The following is a 19,706-nucleotide window of genomic DNA, read 5'->3' on the forward strand; positions in this document are numbered from 1 at the left end:
GAGCAGCTCGTCTATAAAACAACAAATGAAGTAGGAAGAAAATGGGAGCAGGTAATATAAACAGAAATTTGTCTAATATTTTTGAGGAGCTAAAGAAATATTGTATTAAGGCACCACATTTTGAAATCTGTATAAGTCACTGCAGTTTCTAAGGTAACAACTTAGTGATACTCAAATTAAACAAACAGCAAGTGGTCAATGCAACAAATTATTACCTCATGGGTAAAGACAATTAGAATCCCAGCCACCATCAACAGAAATATTATTTCACCTTACACTCCTTCACATTGTGCCAAGAACATTCCCTCTAAATAACAATTAACTCTGAGGTACAATTATATTTTATTTAAAAACAAACGGATTTTCTTTCTTTGATATCCAAGACCTATTAAAGTAGACAAAAAGATGACTTTGATGCATATAAGAAAAGACTCTAGTTGTCTTTTCTATAGTTAATCATTACCAGCTCTTCCTACCACCCTGTTAAAGATTTAGCTAATTCAGTGCTGGGATTAAAAAGGAACGTAGTGCTGCTTAGTGGCTAGTGCCATCTTGTGAACAAAATCCCAAACACCCTTCCCTCACCCTTTCAGCCAAACTGTACCTATGCAGCAGATTACAGAAAAAAGAAATCCAGCTTTTGTACTAAAAGTAACTTCATGATAAGAGCTCCATATTTAGGAATAAAACATGAGACTAAGCCTCCAACCAGGCCAGACAAGAGCTTGATAAAGTAGAGACAGTCTATAAAGAATATATATACTTTACAGTACAGCTCATGAGAGGAGAAGCTATTCCTTTTCACAGCATTGCAAACAATACCAAATGTTACTCTCACTCAAGAAATGCACATCATGTCAGCTGCAGACTTTGCTAACCAACACTGACAGACCAAGCTTCCTTCCTTTTTTTAATCAGTTTCTTTTTAAAACCTCTGTTTCATCTGCACCATCAAACAGCAGAAGACTGTTGCACTAAAACTATTGAATATAAAGGAGTTTATGCTATAAATCCATCAGGCTGCCAAACACAGGGGTCACCGACTCTCCAGCCTCCCTATGGATCTCACAAGAGTTGGATTTGCAGTTGACCAGGAGCAGACAGGAAAAACAGGAGAGATCAGGAGAGAGCAACACTGATGCTTCTCTAACAATTTTTATTACAGTGTCTGCTACTGGCACTATGCAATTATAACTGAAACTCTTCCACTAAATCCAATACAAAATCCAATCCAATCCAAAATTATTTTGTGTCCCTTATCAAGGCACTTCTATATCTTTTTCTCCTCCCTGCCCACCTCCTCTCCCCCCGACTCACTCATGGATTTTGAGTACCTACTTCATCAGTTTTTATGATCAGATTTGGTTGTATCAGTGGATCCTCTTTTCAAGGGTCATCAAGAAGAGGGGTGCGTTAGATTTCCCATTCTAAAGTGTGAGTCCTTTTGCCATCTTAGATCTGCAACCAGCTCTCAAGGAAGTCAGATGAACTTCTCCCCTTGACTTTGACAGAAGGAGCCTTTTATCATGTCCTTTTTTCGATCTGGGAAAGTACTTCCAGTTTTGCTTTTGTATCCAATCCTTTCCTTTTCAAGAATCCATTGTGGTTAACTCTTCATCTCCTAGACTTTGAAGACTTGGTGGTAATAGTAGTAGGAAAATAAGAAGAATTAGAACTCACACCAAATATTGCTCCTGGTTTCTTATGTACCATTTCTTGGGGGGGGACTTCAGCTTACCAGATGTCTGCTGGAAATACAACATAGCAGAGAGGAAGCAGTCTAGCAGGTTCATGGAGTGTGTGGAAAATAACTTCGTGACATAACTGGTGAGTGAGCCAACTAGGGAATGCATCCATTGGACCTGTTTGTGAACAGGTAGGTGATGTGGTGGTTGGAAGCTGTGTTGGGCACAGTGATCACAAAATGATAGAGTTTTTGATTCTCAGACAAGTAAGGATAGGGATAAGCAGAATGACTACCTGGATTTCCAAAGGGCAGATTTTGGTCTGTTTAGGAGACTAGTTAATAGAGTCCCTTGGAAGGCAGTCTTGAAGGGCAAAGCAGACAGGAAGGTTAGACATACTTGAAGGAAATCCTAAAGCTGCAGGTGCAGGCTCTCCTCACATGCCCAAAGACAAGCTGGTGGGGAAGAATACCAGACTGGCTGAACAGACAGCTTTAGCTGGATCTCAGGGAAAAAAAAGAGAGTTTATGAACTTTGGAAGAAGGGTCAGGCCACTCAAGCAGACTACAAGGGTGTCTTGAGGTTATCCAGGTAGAAAATTAAAAGGGTCAAACTCCAACTAGAACTTAATCTGGCTGCTACTGTAAAAGACAATAAAAATGGTTTTGTAAGTACATTAGCAACAAACACAGGACTAAGAAGAATCTCCATCCTTTACTGGATGCAGGAGGAAACACAGTGACAAAGGATAAAGAAAAGGCTGAAGTACTCCATGTTGCCTTTGCCTCAGTCTTTAATAGTAAGACCAGCTGCTCTCCAGGTACCCACTCAGTTGGAAGACAGGGACAGGGAACAGAATGAAGATCCCATAATCCAAGAGGAAATCAGCGACCTACTACATCTGTGTAGCCAGCAGGACTAGGCAAGTGATCATTCCCCTGTACTCAGCACTGGTGAGGCTGCACCGTCAGTACTGTTTGGGCCTCCAAGAAATACATTAGGATGCTGGAGCAAGTCCAGAGAAGGGCAACAAAGCTGGTGAAGGCTCTGGAGCACAAGTCCTGTGAGGAGCATCTGAGGGAGCTGGGGTTGTTTAGCCTGGAGGAGAGAAGGCTCAGGGGAGACCTCAGTGATCTCTACCACTACCTGAAAGGAGGCTGTAGCAAAGTGGGTGTCGGCCTCTTCTCTCAAGTAACAAAAGCAACAGGACTAGAGGAGCTGGGCTCAAATTGTGCCAGGAGAAGTTTAGATTGGATATGAGGAAAAATTTCTTCACCAAAAGGGTTGTTAAGCACTGGAGTAGGCTGCTTAGGGAAGTGGTGGAGTCAACCCCTGCTAGTGGTATTTAGGAGACCTGTAAATATGGAACTTAAGGACATGGTTTGGTGCTGGGTAAACAGTTGGACTAGATGATCTTCAGGGGTTTTTTTCAACCTAAACAATTCTATGATTCTTCCGTTTTTCACTCCAAGATCCTTCACTTTTCCCCATGGGGCAGAAAGTGAGAGTAAAGGTTTGAAGTCACCCAGGAAACCAACAGCAGGGTTGGGAACGGTACTCTTGTCAAATGGCAGTGATGAGACATTCAGGAACCATGTTTTCCTTCATTGGAGCTAGTATCTCTCATTAATAGAGGATCCACTCTGCATCAAGACAGATTGCTAGTTAGATACTGAACCAAGATACGGTAAATCATTTCTTCAGTCCCATTTTCACAGTAATTTAAATTTGAAGTAGGGAAATATTAATCTCTGTGTCTTACCACAAGTGGGATGTCCTTCCTTCGTCTTCTTACCCATCTTGCATAACTGAATAGTTACAATTTTTAGGACAGGGATTGTCTCACTCTCTGTGTCTACAGCACCCAGAAAAATGCTGTCCCACTCAAGGATTTCCAGACAAGGATTACCACAACAAGCATGTAGTGAACATTTTTAAAGGGGTTTGCTCAAAAGAATCTCTTTGAAAGATGCCATATGTTAAACTTAGCATTTGGGTTCCATTTACCCTGGTTTTCGAGGTTCTCCTGTAGTCCTACACAATCTACCATTTCAGCAATCTGTATTTCTTTCCACCTCCTGTAATATTCAACACATGCCAAACTTTGATCCAGGGACACTCAAATGGTCTTGCAGCACAGGTAGCAGTACTGTAACTGTCTGTTAATGTGATGATACAGCTTTGTTTAGTATTTAAACATGAATAATGCCAATGTTGCAGCTACAGTTTTAGTTGCATGCTGTTTGAGCATGCCAAGCACATTCAAGCTCCTCTCTTTGAATTTTTGAAAGCTGGTTTTTGTTTATTTTATTTTATTTTATTTTAAGGGATATTCATTTCTTGATTTTTATTACAGTACTACAAAATGCTGCCTGACATTGAATTTCCTGCCAAACAATAAGCTAGCCTGGCACATAAACAAACCACGTTGCTGCAAGCATTGACGAAACAGTCTTGCTCCTTCATCAGTCATTCACAAGAAGTCTTCTATTTTGCAGAAGTACTAATACATCCTAGAATTGGTTCTAACTGCAAAATCATTCTATCTTGCCAATCTACTATTGGTGACTGAATCAGGCAAAGAGTTCCCATAAAGAAACCTGTACAAATGAAGTATAAACTGTGCATTATGGAATCAAAGTAAAAGCTCTCTGCACCAGCACCAGTTGACAAGCTTACCCTCTCTTCAGTGGGCTTTTGAGAACACCACTGCCCTACTTTAAGAGATGTATGTGGTTAACACTGGACAGTCTGTTTGTAATATTTCCTTTTCCTTTAAGGTTCAGTTATGGGGTTTTTTTAAAGCCTTTATTTAGTGGCTTGGAAGGAACTTTTAAGTAACAGGGCAGGTTAGTATTTTGTGTAGAAGAAAGTCTGTAAGGAGAGGATTTTTCATTATTTCTAAAATACATTTTGAATCTATCAGTTTGATTATTTCAGTTTACTTTGAGACAGGTTCTCCTATCTTCTGAGTTTTATTCTTATTTCTAACAGACTTTCTCTTGGCACTGTGTCCCAGACAAGTACAGGTCAAGCATATACAGACAGTTGTTGACCCTTAATTTACTAGCTGCCTTCAAAATCAAAACCCAAACCTGAAACTGTTACTGGAAGCTGATCCAGAACTACTAAAAGTCTCTAGTGGCCTACACTGTGAAGCAAAGAGGGTGCTACTTTATCGGGTGGAAAGTCATGAACATCTGTATATTCAACTTCCAGTAAGTGGCTCACCTTCATCCAGACAAGAGGTTACAAGTGGGATGTTCCCTGAGGCCAAATCCTAAAGGACACAACAGAACACCCTCAAATATTGAAGGTGAAATCTGTGATCAGATACTTCAGCCAGCTGGTCATGGCTAAGTCTAAAAAGTTGTACAAGCTTGTAGAACTGTCTTTCTGAAGGTAGTTCAGAAAAAATTAGTGGCAATGGTTTAGTGGCTTCTTCAAAGTATTTTCATGTTCCTATGAAATTTGTTTTGCTAATAAAACAAATAGATCAGAACATTTATGTTATTTGTACAGAAAAGTCTCATTTCCTTCCCTCCCATCTTCTTCTATCCTGCTTTTGAATACTCTGGTTTTAGCAAAACAGCAACAGGTTTGTTACATTTAAAGGAAAAAGATTTTTATCATCTATTAGATGATAAAAATTCCAGTTAAATGTTAGATTTCACACACAAGCTTAAAGCCAAAATTAGAAAAAAGAAAACAAAGTGCACAAAATTCCTTGAATTTCAGATGCACAACAATCCCATATGTATGAAGATCATTATCCCATTGAATAGCAGCTTCTCTGCTGTTCAAAATTTAGTACAGAAATCCAAGAGAAATGGAGCGTAGAAAAATACTGAGTAGAGCACAGACAGTAGGTAGGCTTGTCTTCTTGTGCCTTGCCTACTTTCTGATTTTTCCCTGCAACTACCCTCAGTTACTTCCACTCTAATTTCTCAGGATACTACAGGTATCAGAAACCTGAGCTGGAGCCAATGTGGTGTATATAGCTTAAACAAGGGCAAGACAGCACAGCATCCCAGAGCAGGAACTCTGAAAAAGCACTGAAGTGACAGTGAAGCATAAAGCTTCTCACAAGGCAAGGGAGAAAAACAAACCTGGATTTATATTTTCAGTCACACAGCTGCCTTTTTTAATATTTCACTTCATATATTCTACAAGCATGTAAGTTAAACCTGTGTCTTTGACAAAGACCTTCAAAAGTGATCAAATTTTCCAAGGATGAGGCCTAAGACTTGCTGGAAAAGAGACTGAATGTTCCCAAACAGAATCATTTAAGTAGAGGTACACAAAATCACTATTTGTTTGGAAGAATCACGTTCTTTTTCTTGAGCCCTTGTCTTCCCTGATTTCAGAGCACCAGTATTTTCTCCCTGCTGCAAACACAATGAACAGTGCCCAGGATATGAGCCCAGGAGGTGGAAATGAAAAAGGTTCTCTAATGGAACATCTTACCTGACTAATAACTTTTATTCTTGTAAGCAATGCCTCTGTGTGCCTCCCCACAGCATAGGCTCCCCATCTGCCTTTGTTCTAGTAAATGAACTCCCATTACAAACACAGAGAGCAAACATAATCATATCCTGAACCTATTGCACCCAAGGGCCAGATGTTTTTGCAGAATGTATAACTAACAAATGTTTGCTCCCAAGCATTTGAAATGGCTCACAATCATTCCTAATAACAAACATAACAAGTGAAAAATTCTTCATAGCTATATTATGGGAGGTAAAAATCCATAAACAAACACTTACCTATTTTCACTAATCTTATCTCAGCAATATCTTTCCAATATAAAATTCTGCTTTGCACAGAGTCTTGAATGTATTACTGATATCACACACAATTTGAGGCCACCTTTCTGCCTCCCTGTAACATTAGTCTAATTTTGGAAGCTGCAGGCTTTCATTTCCAAAGTTGCACTTTTCAGATGAACAATACATTTAATTGTGCATCATCGCTGGCCTGTGAAACTCAGGAAATGCTTTTTTCCCCAGTAACTTAAACATAATCTTAACTTTTTTCCTTCACATACTGATACTCAACACCAGTATCTTCTCCAAATATATGTATCTTTCAAATGACTCTTCCATAAAACACTTCCTAATTGGTAATTTGTATCTCTCAATATAGTCAGATGTATAAACCATACAACAGATGAAGCAAAAAAAATGACAATATAAATGACCTTTCAGATTTCATATACCAGTGTTCTCCTACAAGACCAAGGCTGTATGTTTTACGGTTGACTGCTGATGTTTATAGGTGCTGGAGTTTCAGGTCCCACTTTTATAGCACTTGGTTTCATAGAAATGATGCACAGTCAACCATGGCTATAGTGTTGTACTAACTGCTTAAATATTCGGCCTTTGCAACCCAAGGAACCTTCAGGTACCTGAAAAATGCACAGAAATAGCCTTTTAGCTATCAAATGAACCACATAAAATCTGCTCTGATACCGTTACTTTAAAGTTCAAATGGTTTATTCTCAGCAGTGCATATTTTTAAGGAAAGAAAGATTATCCATGCATACAGTTTAGGCACAATACCTGTGTGGATTTCTGTCTGGTCTTATCCTGTTGTCAAAGACATTTGATGATATCAAACAAATTTGACAGAACAGTAAACGTCAGATGACTCAAAATTTCACACTTCTGTAAATTTGATGAAAATAGCCAATAGACACACCATACTCATGTCCTCACTGAGGCACTGCCCATTAACATCATCCCTTAATACACGCTGTCCAATTCCAGTAGGAGACATCAGAGAATACCCACCAAAAAGTGGCATTTAGGATTCCCTAACTGCAGGAAAAGCATTAGCCCAAGTACCTACTTTATTAAAAACCAGAGTTTTTAATCACAGTGCACCAAATCACAAGAAAATGTTTTTTAAATGGGGTTTTCTTAGTCCCACTACTCCAATAATTATTTGCATCTATTTTAAGTATTGCTCAGATCAGAGTGATGGCATAAAGGAACTCACTACTTATGCTTGCCAGATACAGCAGCTAGCTCAGTTTAAAGGAAACAAAAGGCAGGTCTTCTACAGAAAACTGAGTCAGTCTCAGCGGTCTACATTGATTAAAGACAACTTAAATCAAAGAATAATCAAAACATTTATTACAATCACCACATAGTAGCTTGTTTGTGCACGGTGAGCATGATTCAGTACATGTATGCTTTATTCAAGTCCTTTGAACACAATTTTTCCTGATTACTACATCTCTCTAAGGACAGATCTTCACAGAGTCATAGAATCATAGAATGACTTGGGCTGGTAGGGACCTTAAAGATCATCTAGTTCCAACCCCCCTGCCATGGGCAGAGACACCTTCCACGAGACCAGGTTGCTCAGAGTCCCATCTAACCTGGCCTTGAACACTGTCACAGATAGGGCATCCACACCTTCTTCAGGCAACCCGTCCCAGTGTTTCACCACCCTCACAGTAAAGAATTTCTTCCATACATCTAACCTGAATTCCCCCTTTTTCAGTTTGAACCCGTTAGTCCTCATGCTATCACTAGTTTCTTCAAGGAAGGATACTAGGTACACATATCTTTGGCATGTGCTACTGGTGACCTTACATGAGTTTGGAAAGGCTGAAGAGCTGGGGGGAGTATATCTACTTTACTCAGCATTACAACAGCCACATGCACCCTACCAGTTACTGTCTCACATGATGAGGCAAAGATTGCTTAAAGCTGACTCAACTTCTCCAAACTTTATCATAGTTACAAACCACTTCTAATGATTTAAAGTTTACAGAAGCAGAGTCATAGAGACCAAGTTAAGCTTTCTGACCAGTCATCTCAAAATAACATCTGCTTTAAGAGAACTATAGCTGAAGGCCTTTCTGGCAGGGGCACTAATGCATGCTACTTTATTTTCCAGGTCTGACTGGAAATGAGACAGAATGAGGAATAATAAAAAATTAGAAATACTGCTCTCCATTTAACATATTGCTACACAAAAAGCGTCAGTAGTTCCTCAAGCAGAAATACACAGGAACACCAAAGCTACAGCCACACACAAAAAGGTATATTATTGTTCTGGCAATAGCTCAGTGTAAAAATGGTCAGTGGATGTCTGCAGCTAAGTCTATTGGGTTGACTCAAGTCTTCTGATCAATATTTTTGATACTTGCCTACATCTCACTTCCTTTCCGGGATGAACAGTTCAGTGCACCTGCCTTTGCATATGCTGACCAGCACCACACAAGGCTCGTCCTTCAGTCTCATTTATGTGTTGTATACTCCAAAAGGACCAAAACTCCAGTCCTGAAAGGCATTTGATGTTACAGGGTTCAAACCAACCCAAATATCAAGAGATCTCAGACTACATGTAGTCTTTGAGAGAACTGCTGTACTAAAGATGAACATTTGCTAAGGGAAGCCACAAAATTATGATTGTTCAGATTAGACTAATGCTATCATTGTTATACTCCTTTTTAACATAGTTTTTCATTTACTATAAATGTTACTAGTTTGATATTTATTACTAGCATGGCAGAAAGGGCTAATGGATTGTGCAGCAGAGGTCAGCAATGCATAAATCTCCAGTATAATACTCTCCATAAAAAAAGGAGATGACATGTAATAACTCTCCTCAAAGAGTCATTAGGAGAATTGTGTGATTTAAGTGGTTTTTCCTGTGAGACCAAAGATTTGTGACACAATAAATTCAGCTTTGGGGCTCATGGTATCAAACAACAACAACAACAAAAACCCACAAAAAAACCCTGTGGTGTCCTGATGCAAAGCAATGATCTCTTGCAAATTTATTTGTAAGCATACCAACTCAATAAGACCTCTGGCAGCTCCAATTTCTTATAAAAATTTTGACTGGTGAACTTTTTAACATTAAGCTTTAGGCTGGAAAATTACTACTTCTTTCCTTCCATACACATACAGCCAGTGTTAAAGAGTGCTGGAAAAGAAAATCATTAACGTATCTTATGGCTACTTTGTCATAAACAGAGGCAAATAGTAACCTCTGGACCACATCAGATGTGTATGACTGGGTCATCTAGCAACACCCAAATCCAGTGGAATGACAGTCTGAGTCAATCAATCACATACTCATATGTACTGAAAGAAATGAAATCCCTACTCAGAATAGGGCCACCCTCAAAGTCACAGAATGCTCAAGGCCTTGCCCAGTCTGCTTCCAAGTATTTCCAAGAATGACTACAACCTCTTTAGGCCCTGTCTCAGTATTTGACCTCCCCTTACACACACACACACACACACACACACACACACACACACACAAAGTCTTAGTATTGCATTGGAGTTTTCCCTTGTTGCAACTTGTGTACACATTATACAAGATCAGCACAGGACATTGCACAAGTCACCGGATACTTCTGAGCTTCCTCTGCTGCAGAGTTAAATGCAGGTTTTCGAAATTATATCATTCAAGAACACAGAAAAGGTCCTGCAGTGCAAAGTGCCATAGCTGCTGAAAGGAAAGGATGAAGTTCCTTCAAGCAGTTAAGTCTGTGGCAGGCTATGAGCTATAGCAGCAATACAGTGGCTTTTAGTGGTAGGAAGAGCAAAGACCAACACAACTTTCCTTAGAGTGATGGAAAAGAATTAAGACCTCTGCTCAGGAAAGAAGCAGCTGACAACAATTCACATGAAAGAAAGTACTCCTGACTAGCTGATTTCAGCTCCAAATGGGGAACTGACTTGCAAAACCTCAACTATTTCTGCTTATCAAATGAAGAACATCTGAAATTAATAAGGGATACAGACAGCCTGATCCACTAGCACGCTTCTTCAAGCATGAAATCAGAAAAATTAGGATCTTATTTAGAATGTAAACATTTTTTTACATCTCTAAATGCCAGGCATATTAAAAAGATACCATTATTAAAACACCAAAGCATCTTCCATTATACTGCTCACTGAGTCTGTTTCATTCCTGTAAGTCCTACAAGTACTGAAAGTAGGTGAAATATTGTAACTTTAATAAGGCCCAAAAAACACAAGTGATAGGAAACACAGGATATTTATTTAAAAATAGTTTTTAATAAAAATTAAAATAACAGTTATGATGATAACTAGTGGAAGCTAATGCATAAAATTAACCATCTTTAGTGTGCTTTACCTGATCCTCCAACAGTGTTGCACAGGTTTTACTTTAGAAGTAGGAATACAGATGCTCAACAGGTTGCCTGCATCAGTAAACCATCTTAAAAGTGAATTAGAAATAGCATTCTTATTTTGTATCTGAGGATGGAAACCAACAGGAGGTACTGGATGCAGTAATTTCTGGTTTACTAGAAAGATGAGCACACACGAGGCTATGTGCTAGCTTCAATTTCAAACAAGTAATGCTGTTGCCAATCAGCAAGAACTTATGTCTTACTGAAAGGCTTCTGAAATTTGCCTTGAAGAAAAACTCTTGGAACACGTAAGTCTTCTTTCCTATTCACAGTTTCTCGCTGCACATATTCATTGACCACTTGCTCATATCCCTCAGCCTTGAAAAGCTGAGATAAGAACTCTGGAAGAGAATTGGGAAAAAAAAAAAAAGATGACATATTATGTTTAAGCTATTTTTAAAACACCAGACAGCATTTATATAAGCATATGTTCTTCTCTGTTACAGCATGAAAATCACACAGGCCTTCAGATTTCAAGCTGTTCTATGCAGGCAGACTGCTGAATAAAAATCAATACAGATCTCCTTTAGAAACATCAACCTAAGCAAAACAGCTTGTAAAACTAGGGCTTAAGCTAGTTACTCAGTTGATTTTCCAAAAATTGCCACATCTCTTATTTTTATTGAGCCTTGTCATTCTGATTGTGACTGATGCCAGTGCATTTTTACTTTGTGCAGCTGACCTTCGCTAGCTGAACACATCACTCATTGCAAATACTTCAAAGCTAATCCAGTTTTGCATCTCTGCTCGGGGAAGAACATCACACTACATTACATGCCATTGCTCAACAGAAAAACTGACAAAGTGGCAAAGGGAATATGGTGATATCAAGCCTCCACTAAGTCCAACTGAAAGTATTTTCCATAAACAAAAGAATTTTACTCAAAGCATATCTCCCTTAAGGAAGGCAGAAGTACCTCACAAACCGGGTGAACTATGCAGCAGGGAGGGCTGCTTATGCTATTGACTTGTCATGTTAATTAAAAATCACAATTTTTCCTTTCCTGCACCTTATTTCACTCACTCAGGCACTAATTTCACAGTAAATTTCTAAGCTTGTGTTCCTTGACAGAAAACAAAAACATGCCATTTTCCATTGCTCAGGGGGATTAGCTCGATGAAATGCTGATCTTGCAGGTACAGGAAGCACTAGAAGAGATGGTGTATTGAGGAAAATGAAACCACCCATTTTGGTGGTACTGCAGGCTTGTATCAACCTAAGCCCACCATGAAGCCACACACACTGGTTGTAAACAAAGTGTGTTCATGTAAAATGGAGGACCCACATTGATGAAATATAAATAAGCAGCACTTAATTGTGGATCTATTGAAATCTCATAGTAAGGAAGCTGCACATACTTCATAACACAGAATTACAACCACGCATTCCTCCACAAATTTAATAATTATTTCAAACAGTAAGAAAAGAATGGATTATTTTTTTTCCATGGAAGAAGTTCAGTGTTGTTATCTGATACCAGACATATTATAATAAGCATCATTCAAATCATCCCATGCAGCAATTACTTGGTGTACCAGTGCAGTGCCAAACAAATGACAAATAGCATGGGTTGCAACCTGTGCAGAATTGATGGGAGTCATGTCCCCAGTAACAAAAGAATTCTCAAGCATTAAGCAATATTTATACAAAAATTTGTGAGATGAATGAGATCATAATGACTAAAAATGGGAGCAGAGAGGATCTGTGAGACAGTCACAGACCAGCCCAAGGAAAAACAATTACTAATGTGAGCGATATAAAAAAAATTCTCTTTTCTCTTTCCTTCCTCTTCCTCCTCCCTACCTCAATTCTTCCACCAATGGAAACATGCATACTGGAGAGGAATTTGTCTTTCAGAAACAATTCTAACACACAATAAAAATTGGATTTAAAATTCCACAGCTAGGTCAGTCTCCTCTTTTTTCCCTTTAGCATCCATTCTCTTTGCAAGAGCTAATTGTTTAAAAAGAACTAAAAATCACTTAATAAATATCAGTTCTAGAAATGCTTCAATGAAGCTGTAGCACAGCCTGCATTCTTAGATTTCATCATTGTCCTTTGAAGAATAGAGAGAGCTCAAATAAGATTAATGGTTTTTATATATCAGAAGCAATTAGGTAATATGTTATGGCATAAAATATGACTAACATTTACTTGGCTCCAAGTTGGTCTCTTCAGTGTCTATATTTTGCTTTAGACTAAGAACAAAGAGCTCCACAGATATAAACTCACAGCTCTTATTACACAATGTTCTACAACTGATAGGGGGGAGTAATGAGTTTAGCCTGAGGAATTGGGAATTAGAAGCTACAGCCAAACTATAATCTCAACTCATTTTGAAAGTCTAAGCAAATTCCTTCATGTCTCTCGGCTTCACGTTCTTCACCAGTAAACTGCAATAATTACCTCCCTTCCTAAACCATTATGAGCACTGTATTAAAAACTTTATATACTGTATCACATAGAAATCTTTTTCACCATCTTTACTGGAAAAAAAATCCAAAAAACAGAAGACAGAGTGACCACAGCAAGTCAGTGCCATCCCAGTGGGATTTGTGCACAAGCTTATCAGCACTGTAGTCATGGTTCTCCTTTAGAAATCAATGGCTTCCTCAACAGGCCTCCTTTTGCACACCAGGAATAGCCTTGCACAAAAAATGATGTCAAGAGAACTGCTTAGTTGCTTCATGAAGATTATCAATTGTCTGACTGAACATTGGTCTTTTTCCCTCAGCTAACAAATCCGAATGAAATTCAGCAAATTCAGAAACTGCTGCTCTTGGCACATTATAGCACATACAACAAGCTCGTAAACAAGAAAGTGCTCCATAAAGTCCTGCCGTTCTAAATACCCTCTTGTTTCCAAAAAGGATGGTAAACGAAATAAACCACAATTTAACAGTTCATTTGCATAAAACAAAACTTCCAGGGGCATGTTGGCAGTTCCCTGAAGCAAGTTTAAACAGAAAATTCACAGAAAAGAAAGCACTTTACAGCATGTCTTACCTTCAGTAAAAAAATATGATCTTGTCCCATCTTGTCTAACATAAAAGTTTTCTCCAAGTTTGCTGCCGGATTTAAACCTGAGCATTGCATGATCATACATTCCATAGTCTCGGAACAAGACACACTTGCCTGGTTTTAATACCTGTCACATAATACATACATGCTTTAAGAAAACGGTTGCAATATATTAAGAAATAAATAAGGAACAATTTCAGTAAAATGGATTGTGGATTTTTGTTGTTTCTGGGTTTTTTTATTTGGTCTTTATCAAAGGAAACAGGCCATAAAGAGTTTAAAACTTAGAAATACGTGGTCATTGGCCATGCTGATTTTAGATATTTGATGCATGCAACTTTCCTACATGACATGCTGTCATCAAATACCAGCTGTATTTGTTAGAGGAGGAAAGGAGTACTTGCCACTTGCCAATTAGTGCAGAAACCCGCAAGTGACTTAAATGATCCAGGCATCTCCACAGAGAAAATAATAATTAGCCTTTTCATAAGCATGAGCTAAGAATCAATCCTGCTTTTGCAAAACAGCTGGAGATATACCAAAAAACCCTAACATTCCCTCTTCAGACTACTGATAATAAAACAAACAATATCAGATAACATAAAACTTATACACGTGGATAAGTACAAAATATATTGACTGTTTCCCTCTGCAGTCAATATATGACATCTCAGAAAAATCAGAACAATCACTATTCATATTATTTAAACCACTCTTTGGATGGGCCTATCCTAATCTATCAACTAACAAAGGCAGCCAACAGAGATGAGTCTCTCTAGATTAATGTTTACCTCTGAACACTCCAATTTTAAATCACCAGAGATCAAGTGTGTTTATTAATAACAGCGACATCCTAACTCCAAGTCACTGTATCCCTGGAAGTCAATTTTGACTCACTATCATTTGCACCTTATCAACACAGACATCTCTGCAATCTATAAACATTATTTGTAGCATGCAACCCAAGTCACAGCTTTAAAATCATCAAATCATAGAATGGCCTGGGTTGGAAAGGACCTGAAAGATCACCTAGTTCCAACCCCACTGCCATGGGCAGGGACACCTTCCACTAGACCAGGTTGTTCAGAGCCCCATCCAGCCTGGTCTTGAACACTTCCAGGGATTGGGCATCCACGACTTCTCTGGGAACCTGTCCCAGTGCCTCACCAACCCCACAGTAAATAAATTCTTCCTAATATTTAATCTAAACCTACTCTCTTTCAGTTTGAAGCCATTCCCCCTTGTCCTCTCACTATATGCTCTTGTAAAAACTCTCTTTCCATCTTTCCTGTAGGCTCCACTCAGATACTAGAAGGTTGCCTTTTATATATATTTTTGTTATATTGATAGCATGAATTAGGCTTCAATCCAAACAATCTCACAATACCAGGAGAAAAAAACCATTATAAAACATATTTTAGCCCTGTATACTAAGTGAACTAACTAAATACATCCATGGTATATAATATTAAAGATCACTATTACAAGAGGGGTTATTTGCTCAGAAAACAAAAAATGTACCTTCGAGCTAAAAAGAAGGAAAGTGCTTTAAAGGCTGTAAAATCTGCTGGTGCTACCTTGTAAATGTTCTTCAAGACAAGATTCATTTTGTCAGGATGAATGGCAGAAAGGACAAATATAAGTGTCACAACATCCACAGAATCTGCTGGTATATTGTCTAGAAGATCATCTTTGGTAAGATCGCACTGGAACACTTTACATCTTTCGGTACTATATAAGGCATTTTTCTAGGAAAATAAAAACAGTAAGCTTTCATTGAAACTTAGTAGCATTTGTTAATTGAAAAACAGTAAAAAAACTTGTGAAACTAATCAATACAGCAACATGAAACATAGTGGCAAAAGAACAGTAACTTCCAATAGGCTACTAATGCGATCAGAAAATTTTTGCTGTGTACTACAATAGTGAAACTACAACTAGTAGAATAGTCTGTTCTCATGAATTTGAGAAGGAATGTGCATTAAGACAGTTCAGAAAGCTTAACCATTTCTGTTTTACTGCTGCTTCTACTCTTTAAAAAATACATAAATACTACTAAAAGAAATTCTATATTACAGGGTGATCGAAGTACGGCTCCTGAGCTACAAGTAGACTGCAAACAGTTGGGATTCCTGTCACATAACCTGCAGCTGGGCTGTTCTAGCCCACAGTTCTGCTGGGTAAAAGGAACCTGGTCTTGGCAAGAAATAAGATCAGCAAGAGCTGTGGAGGTAGATGTCACCAAGTCATCCAAACCTCTGGGGTACACACTCGGCCCAATGTCATCTTGGGGTGCAGCTATGGCATCCCAGGAAGCTGCTGTCCTCTCCTGTTTGCCACATGTACTTCTTCCTGTTGTTCCCATGAGACATGCTGCTTGTGGTTCTTGGTCACAAATATCCCACAAGACAATGCTTTCAATTAACAGATATATAGAAATTTACCTGTGACTACAAACTTAATAAACTAGGAGACTTTTAAAGCCCAAAGCTCCCGCCAGCCTTGCTGGAAGGCTCAACTTTGGACTGCAGTACCATCTACCCATGAATAAGTATAAACACACCTACTCCTAACCAGGTTACAAATTTCTTTAACAATAACTTTCATAGCCCTGTTTTTAAGGTTCTCCTTGGGACTCCCTCCATCAGGGGCAAGCTTCCTTTGCAAACAAATTTTGCTTGTACTGCACAGTTAGCAGAGACATAGTAGTGCTCCCAAAAGACACAGTCTTCATAAATTATTCAAGTAATATACCATAATACTACAATGTGATGCTGAAAAGCGAGGTCTTGAGCAATGATTTGACTTCTTGGCTAGGATCTCAGCTGAAATGGATCAGTCTCCATTTTTTGGCAAAATATATTCTACCCTTCTTAAAAAAAGGAAGGCAAGAGACGCCTGTTACATTCATTTGCAATTTCAGAAGCTTCTAAAAACACCCTAAAAGAAGTTCCAGATATCACACCAACCTTCACATACTCAACAGCTCTAGGAGAGAAATCGCAGGCATATGCAAAAATATTCAGATCTTCTTCTAAGAGTGGAAACAAGCAGTTCCCAACCCCACAGCCCGCTTCCAGAATGGTCAGCTTCTGATCTGCAAACTGGAGAGGAACCAATACAAGATAAAGCACATCATTTTTGCTTTCCCCATTACATGAGCACTACACTCTTCAATGACCACTTTAAAAGTTATAATCAATTTTAATTATCACTGATTCAAAAACCCCCCAAAGTAGACAGCCACTGGATAATCTGACACTAAAGCCCAGACAACTTGATTTCTGCAAAATTAGAAATCTTCTTAGAATATATTAATATTTCTTTAGTCATCTACCGCTTAAGTAATCAACAGACTGTTGTACCATTTCTGTCTTGTCTTTCATTTAGCTATGAGGAACAACAGATGCAGCTGACTATTCCCCTTAACTCCATTCTACAATTAGCCTGCAATTCTGGATGCTTTTCTTTAAAGGAGTGTACTGAAAGTGCACCAACTTGCATTGGAAAACATCCCATCACAGAGAGACAAGCTGTCTATTTGGGACACAATACAAATATTTCAGACTTCGTTCTTAGCATCCCATATGCTATGAAGAGTATCCCCATCCAGCATGGATCAATTATAAATTGAAAGTGAACTGATGCTTGTGATTTTCAGGAGTTGTCTTTGATACTAAGAGAAACTACACAGAGCACTGAAAACTTGGCAGCTCTTACCCAAACAGCTTTGTTAAAAGTATTATTAACTCACTTGGAAACAACTGGTTGGAAACATTTAATCCCATCTTTTGCAGCAGAAGTGTATAAATCTCACCTCACGACATGCTTTTAACTCTTGAAACTCTCTGGTTGTCCAATGTCTATCTTTGAAGAAGTTGGTACTGTTTCTTTTGTAAAACAGATCCCAGTTCTTCTGTGCCTCTTTCTCCAGTTTTAGTTGTTTGAACTCAGACACCAAAACCTGATCTTTTGCCAGTCTCTCAGCTTCCTCTGGGCTAAGGACTCTTGCACTATGGCCTTTCTTTTGGAAAGCACCATCTTCAGTAGATGTTGTTACTACATTTAAGCAATTGTCTGATGCCTTTTCTTGGAACATCCTAGATTCTTTCACACAAATATGAATGCCAAAGACCCAAGGGTGATTTTTTTTCTTTAGTGTATGGTTCCATCACTTAAGTAAGATAAGTGAGTATCTAGAAGGAAAAATGATAAATAATTACAGTATGCACTTACAACAATTTTACAGTGATCTGTCCTACCTGATGGACTGACATACCACCAGATTTCTCATAATTTCAGAAAACCTTCATCCAAACTAACAAGCATATACATCATCACACTGATTAAAGATACTTCAGAGTCTGCTGGTCTTCCCCCTACATCCCAGAAAGCTACTCAAGAAGAGAAAGATGGTACAGCTCTAAGCTTGTTTTCACTCAAACAGACTTTAGAAGGAAAGCAAGAGCTTTGTTTCTTGTTAGTCGCAGTTGGAAGACCTCAAAAAAATAATAACTGAAAAACAGATGACATTTAAAAGTCACATTAAAATTGATGAAACAGAGTATATTCATGTTAGCATTTCTCCTTCCTGCTGTCACCTCTATGAGAAAAAATGGTGAAAACACCAGCATTTATAACACCACATATCTGAACAAGAGAACAAAACCAGTACTGTGGCCAAAATGCCCAGAGCTGGCCCGTGTCAGCATTCTTTTTACTGCCTCCTCCTGAGAATTCATGCTGGTTTTAACAATCACAGATGGGTTTATTTTCAGAAGTTAACAAAGAGCATTACATAGGCTGGGAAGGGATCCAAATATTTTCTCTAATGTTAAACTAGTTCTCACCTCTTCCTTGCCACAACCATGCAGATCCTGGATGTCCTGCAAGGCCCGGTAACTCCCAGGGAAGCCCAGGTAGCAAAAATGTGCCACTTGTGCATCAGTGCCCAGAACCAGGCACTGGCGTCATTTTACCAAAGTGGAAATGAGAAAAAACGAACTATAACCACCCTACAGCAAAAAAAAAATAGTACTTCACTTACGTATTTTGTTTGTGACAAAACTACGTGATATGATAGAAATCATGTATCGTGATATGTACATGTTCTATATGATGTTGCCACTGTATATACATGTTATGATACAAACATAAAATATGGAAGTGTGCAAATGAAATAAAAAAATGTCAGAATTTTGTCCAGCGTCACAGGAGACAGATGCCCCCTCTTTCCTCCAAAAACAACAGGTTATAGAGAAAAAGTCCCTTTGAAAGAAAGTCTCTTCAAGTAGAGCATATTCTTAAAACAAACAAAGAAGCTTAATCAGCAAAATTTCTACTATATTTCTACTACATGCTCCAAAGAGATTAAGCTGCATATTTCTTCGTAAAACGAGCTGGGAGGCGAAAAAAATCCTAGTCAGCCTTTCCACTGCGCTAAAAAAACGCCGTGGGAAGGCAGCGCGCTGATCAACTCAGCTGCAACAGCCTACGCCTGGGCTAAAGAGCCTTTTAGAGGTGTTTAATCCATCCCTAAAACCGCAAACTTGTAACACCTCCGTGTAATCCCCCGGTCCCGCCACACGGACACCGCTCCCCGCCAGCAGCTGCTCAACCAGCGGGGCTGGGGGATTGATACCCTGGCAGAGGAGGAAAGGAAAGCCCCTCCTGCCCAGCCCTGCCCTCCCGGGGGCGGGGAGCACCGCACTCCCCCCTCCGCGGGACCCTCGGCGGGCAGAGCAGCCCCGACCGGCCCCGGGCCCCCGCCTCGCCTCACCCGCCGCCGGCCCAGGAGAGCTTTCCCGGAAGG

The 19,706-nt window shown here is 39.1% G+C and overlaps 1 protein-coding gene across 2 annotated transcripts; it reads right to left on the minus strand.

Annotated features, from left to right (window-relative positions):
- Positions 1–10,696: 10,696 nt before the first annotated feature.
- METTL6 (methyltransferase like 6) lies at positions 10,697–19,705 on the minus strand. 2 transcript variants are annotated; one of them, XM_032697476.1, is made up of 7 exons: positions 19,674–19,692; positions 18,745–18,909; positions 17,712–18,090; positions 16,864–16,998; positions 15,472–15,642; positions 13,880–14,021; positions 10,697–11,213 (listed from the first exon to the last, which is right to left on the minus strand). In XM_032697476.1, exons 3-7 carry the CDS (start codon positions 17,991–17,993, stop codon positions 11,065–11,067), a joined length of 879 nt encoding a protein of 292 aa, XP_032553367.1. In that variant the 5' UTR covers positions 17,994–18,090; positions 18,745–18,909; positions 19,674–19,692; the 3' UTR covers positions 10,697–11,064. The 2 variants fall into 2 exon arrangements, with proteins under 2 accessions (XP_032553367.1, XP_032553377.1); XM_032697486.1 differs by lacking the exon at positions 18,745–18,909 and having other exon boundaries at positions 19,674–19,705.
- Between the last annotated feature and the right edge of the window lies 1 nt (position 19,706).

This window comes from Chiroxiphia lanceolata, chromosome 1 (assembly GCF_009829145.1).
Source record: "Chiroxiphia lanceolata isolate bChiLan1 chromosome 1, bChiLan1.pri, whole genome shotgun sequence".
NCBI classification, from domain to species: Eukaryota; Metazoa; Chordata; class Aves; order Passeriformes; family Pipridae; genus Chiroxiphia; species Chiroxiphia lanceolata.

Bases quoted from the DNA above. Each gene is read 5' to 3' on its own strand.
- METTL6 (XM_032697486.1), bottom strand. From the start codon at position 17,993: ATGTTCCAAGAAAAGGCATCAGACAATTGCTTAAATGTAGTAACAACA. The intron at 14,022-15,471 runs GTAGCACCAGCA...ATTATGTGACAG, and splicing joins TCTTGAAGAACATTTACAAG to GTATTAAAACCAGGCAAGTG. The intron at 11,214-13,879 runs GTAAGACATGCT...ATTCTCTTCCAG, and splicing joins ATCATATTTTTTTACTGAAG to AGTTCTTATCTCAGCTTTTC.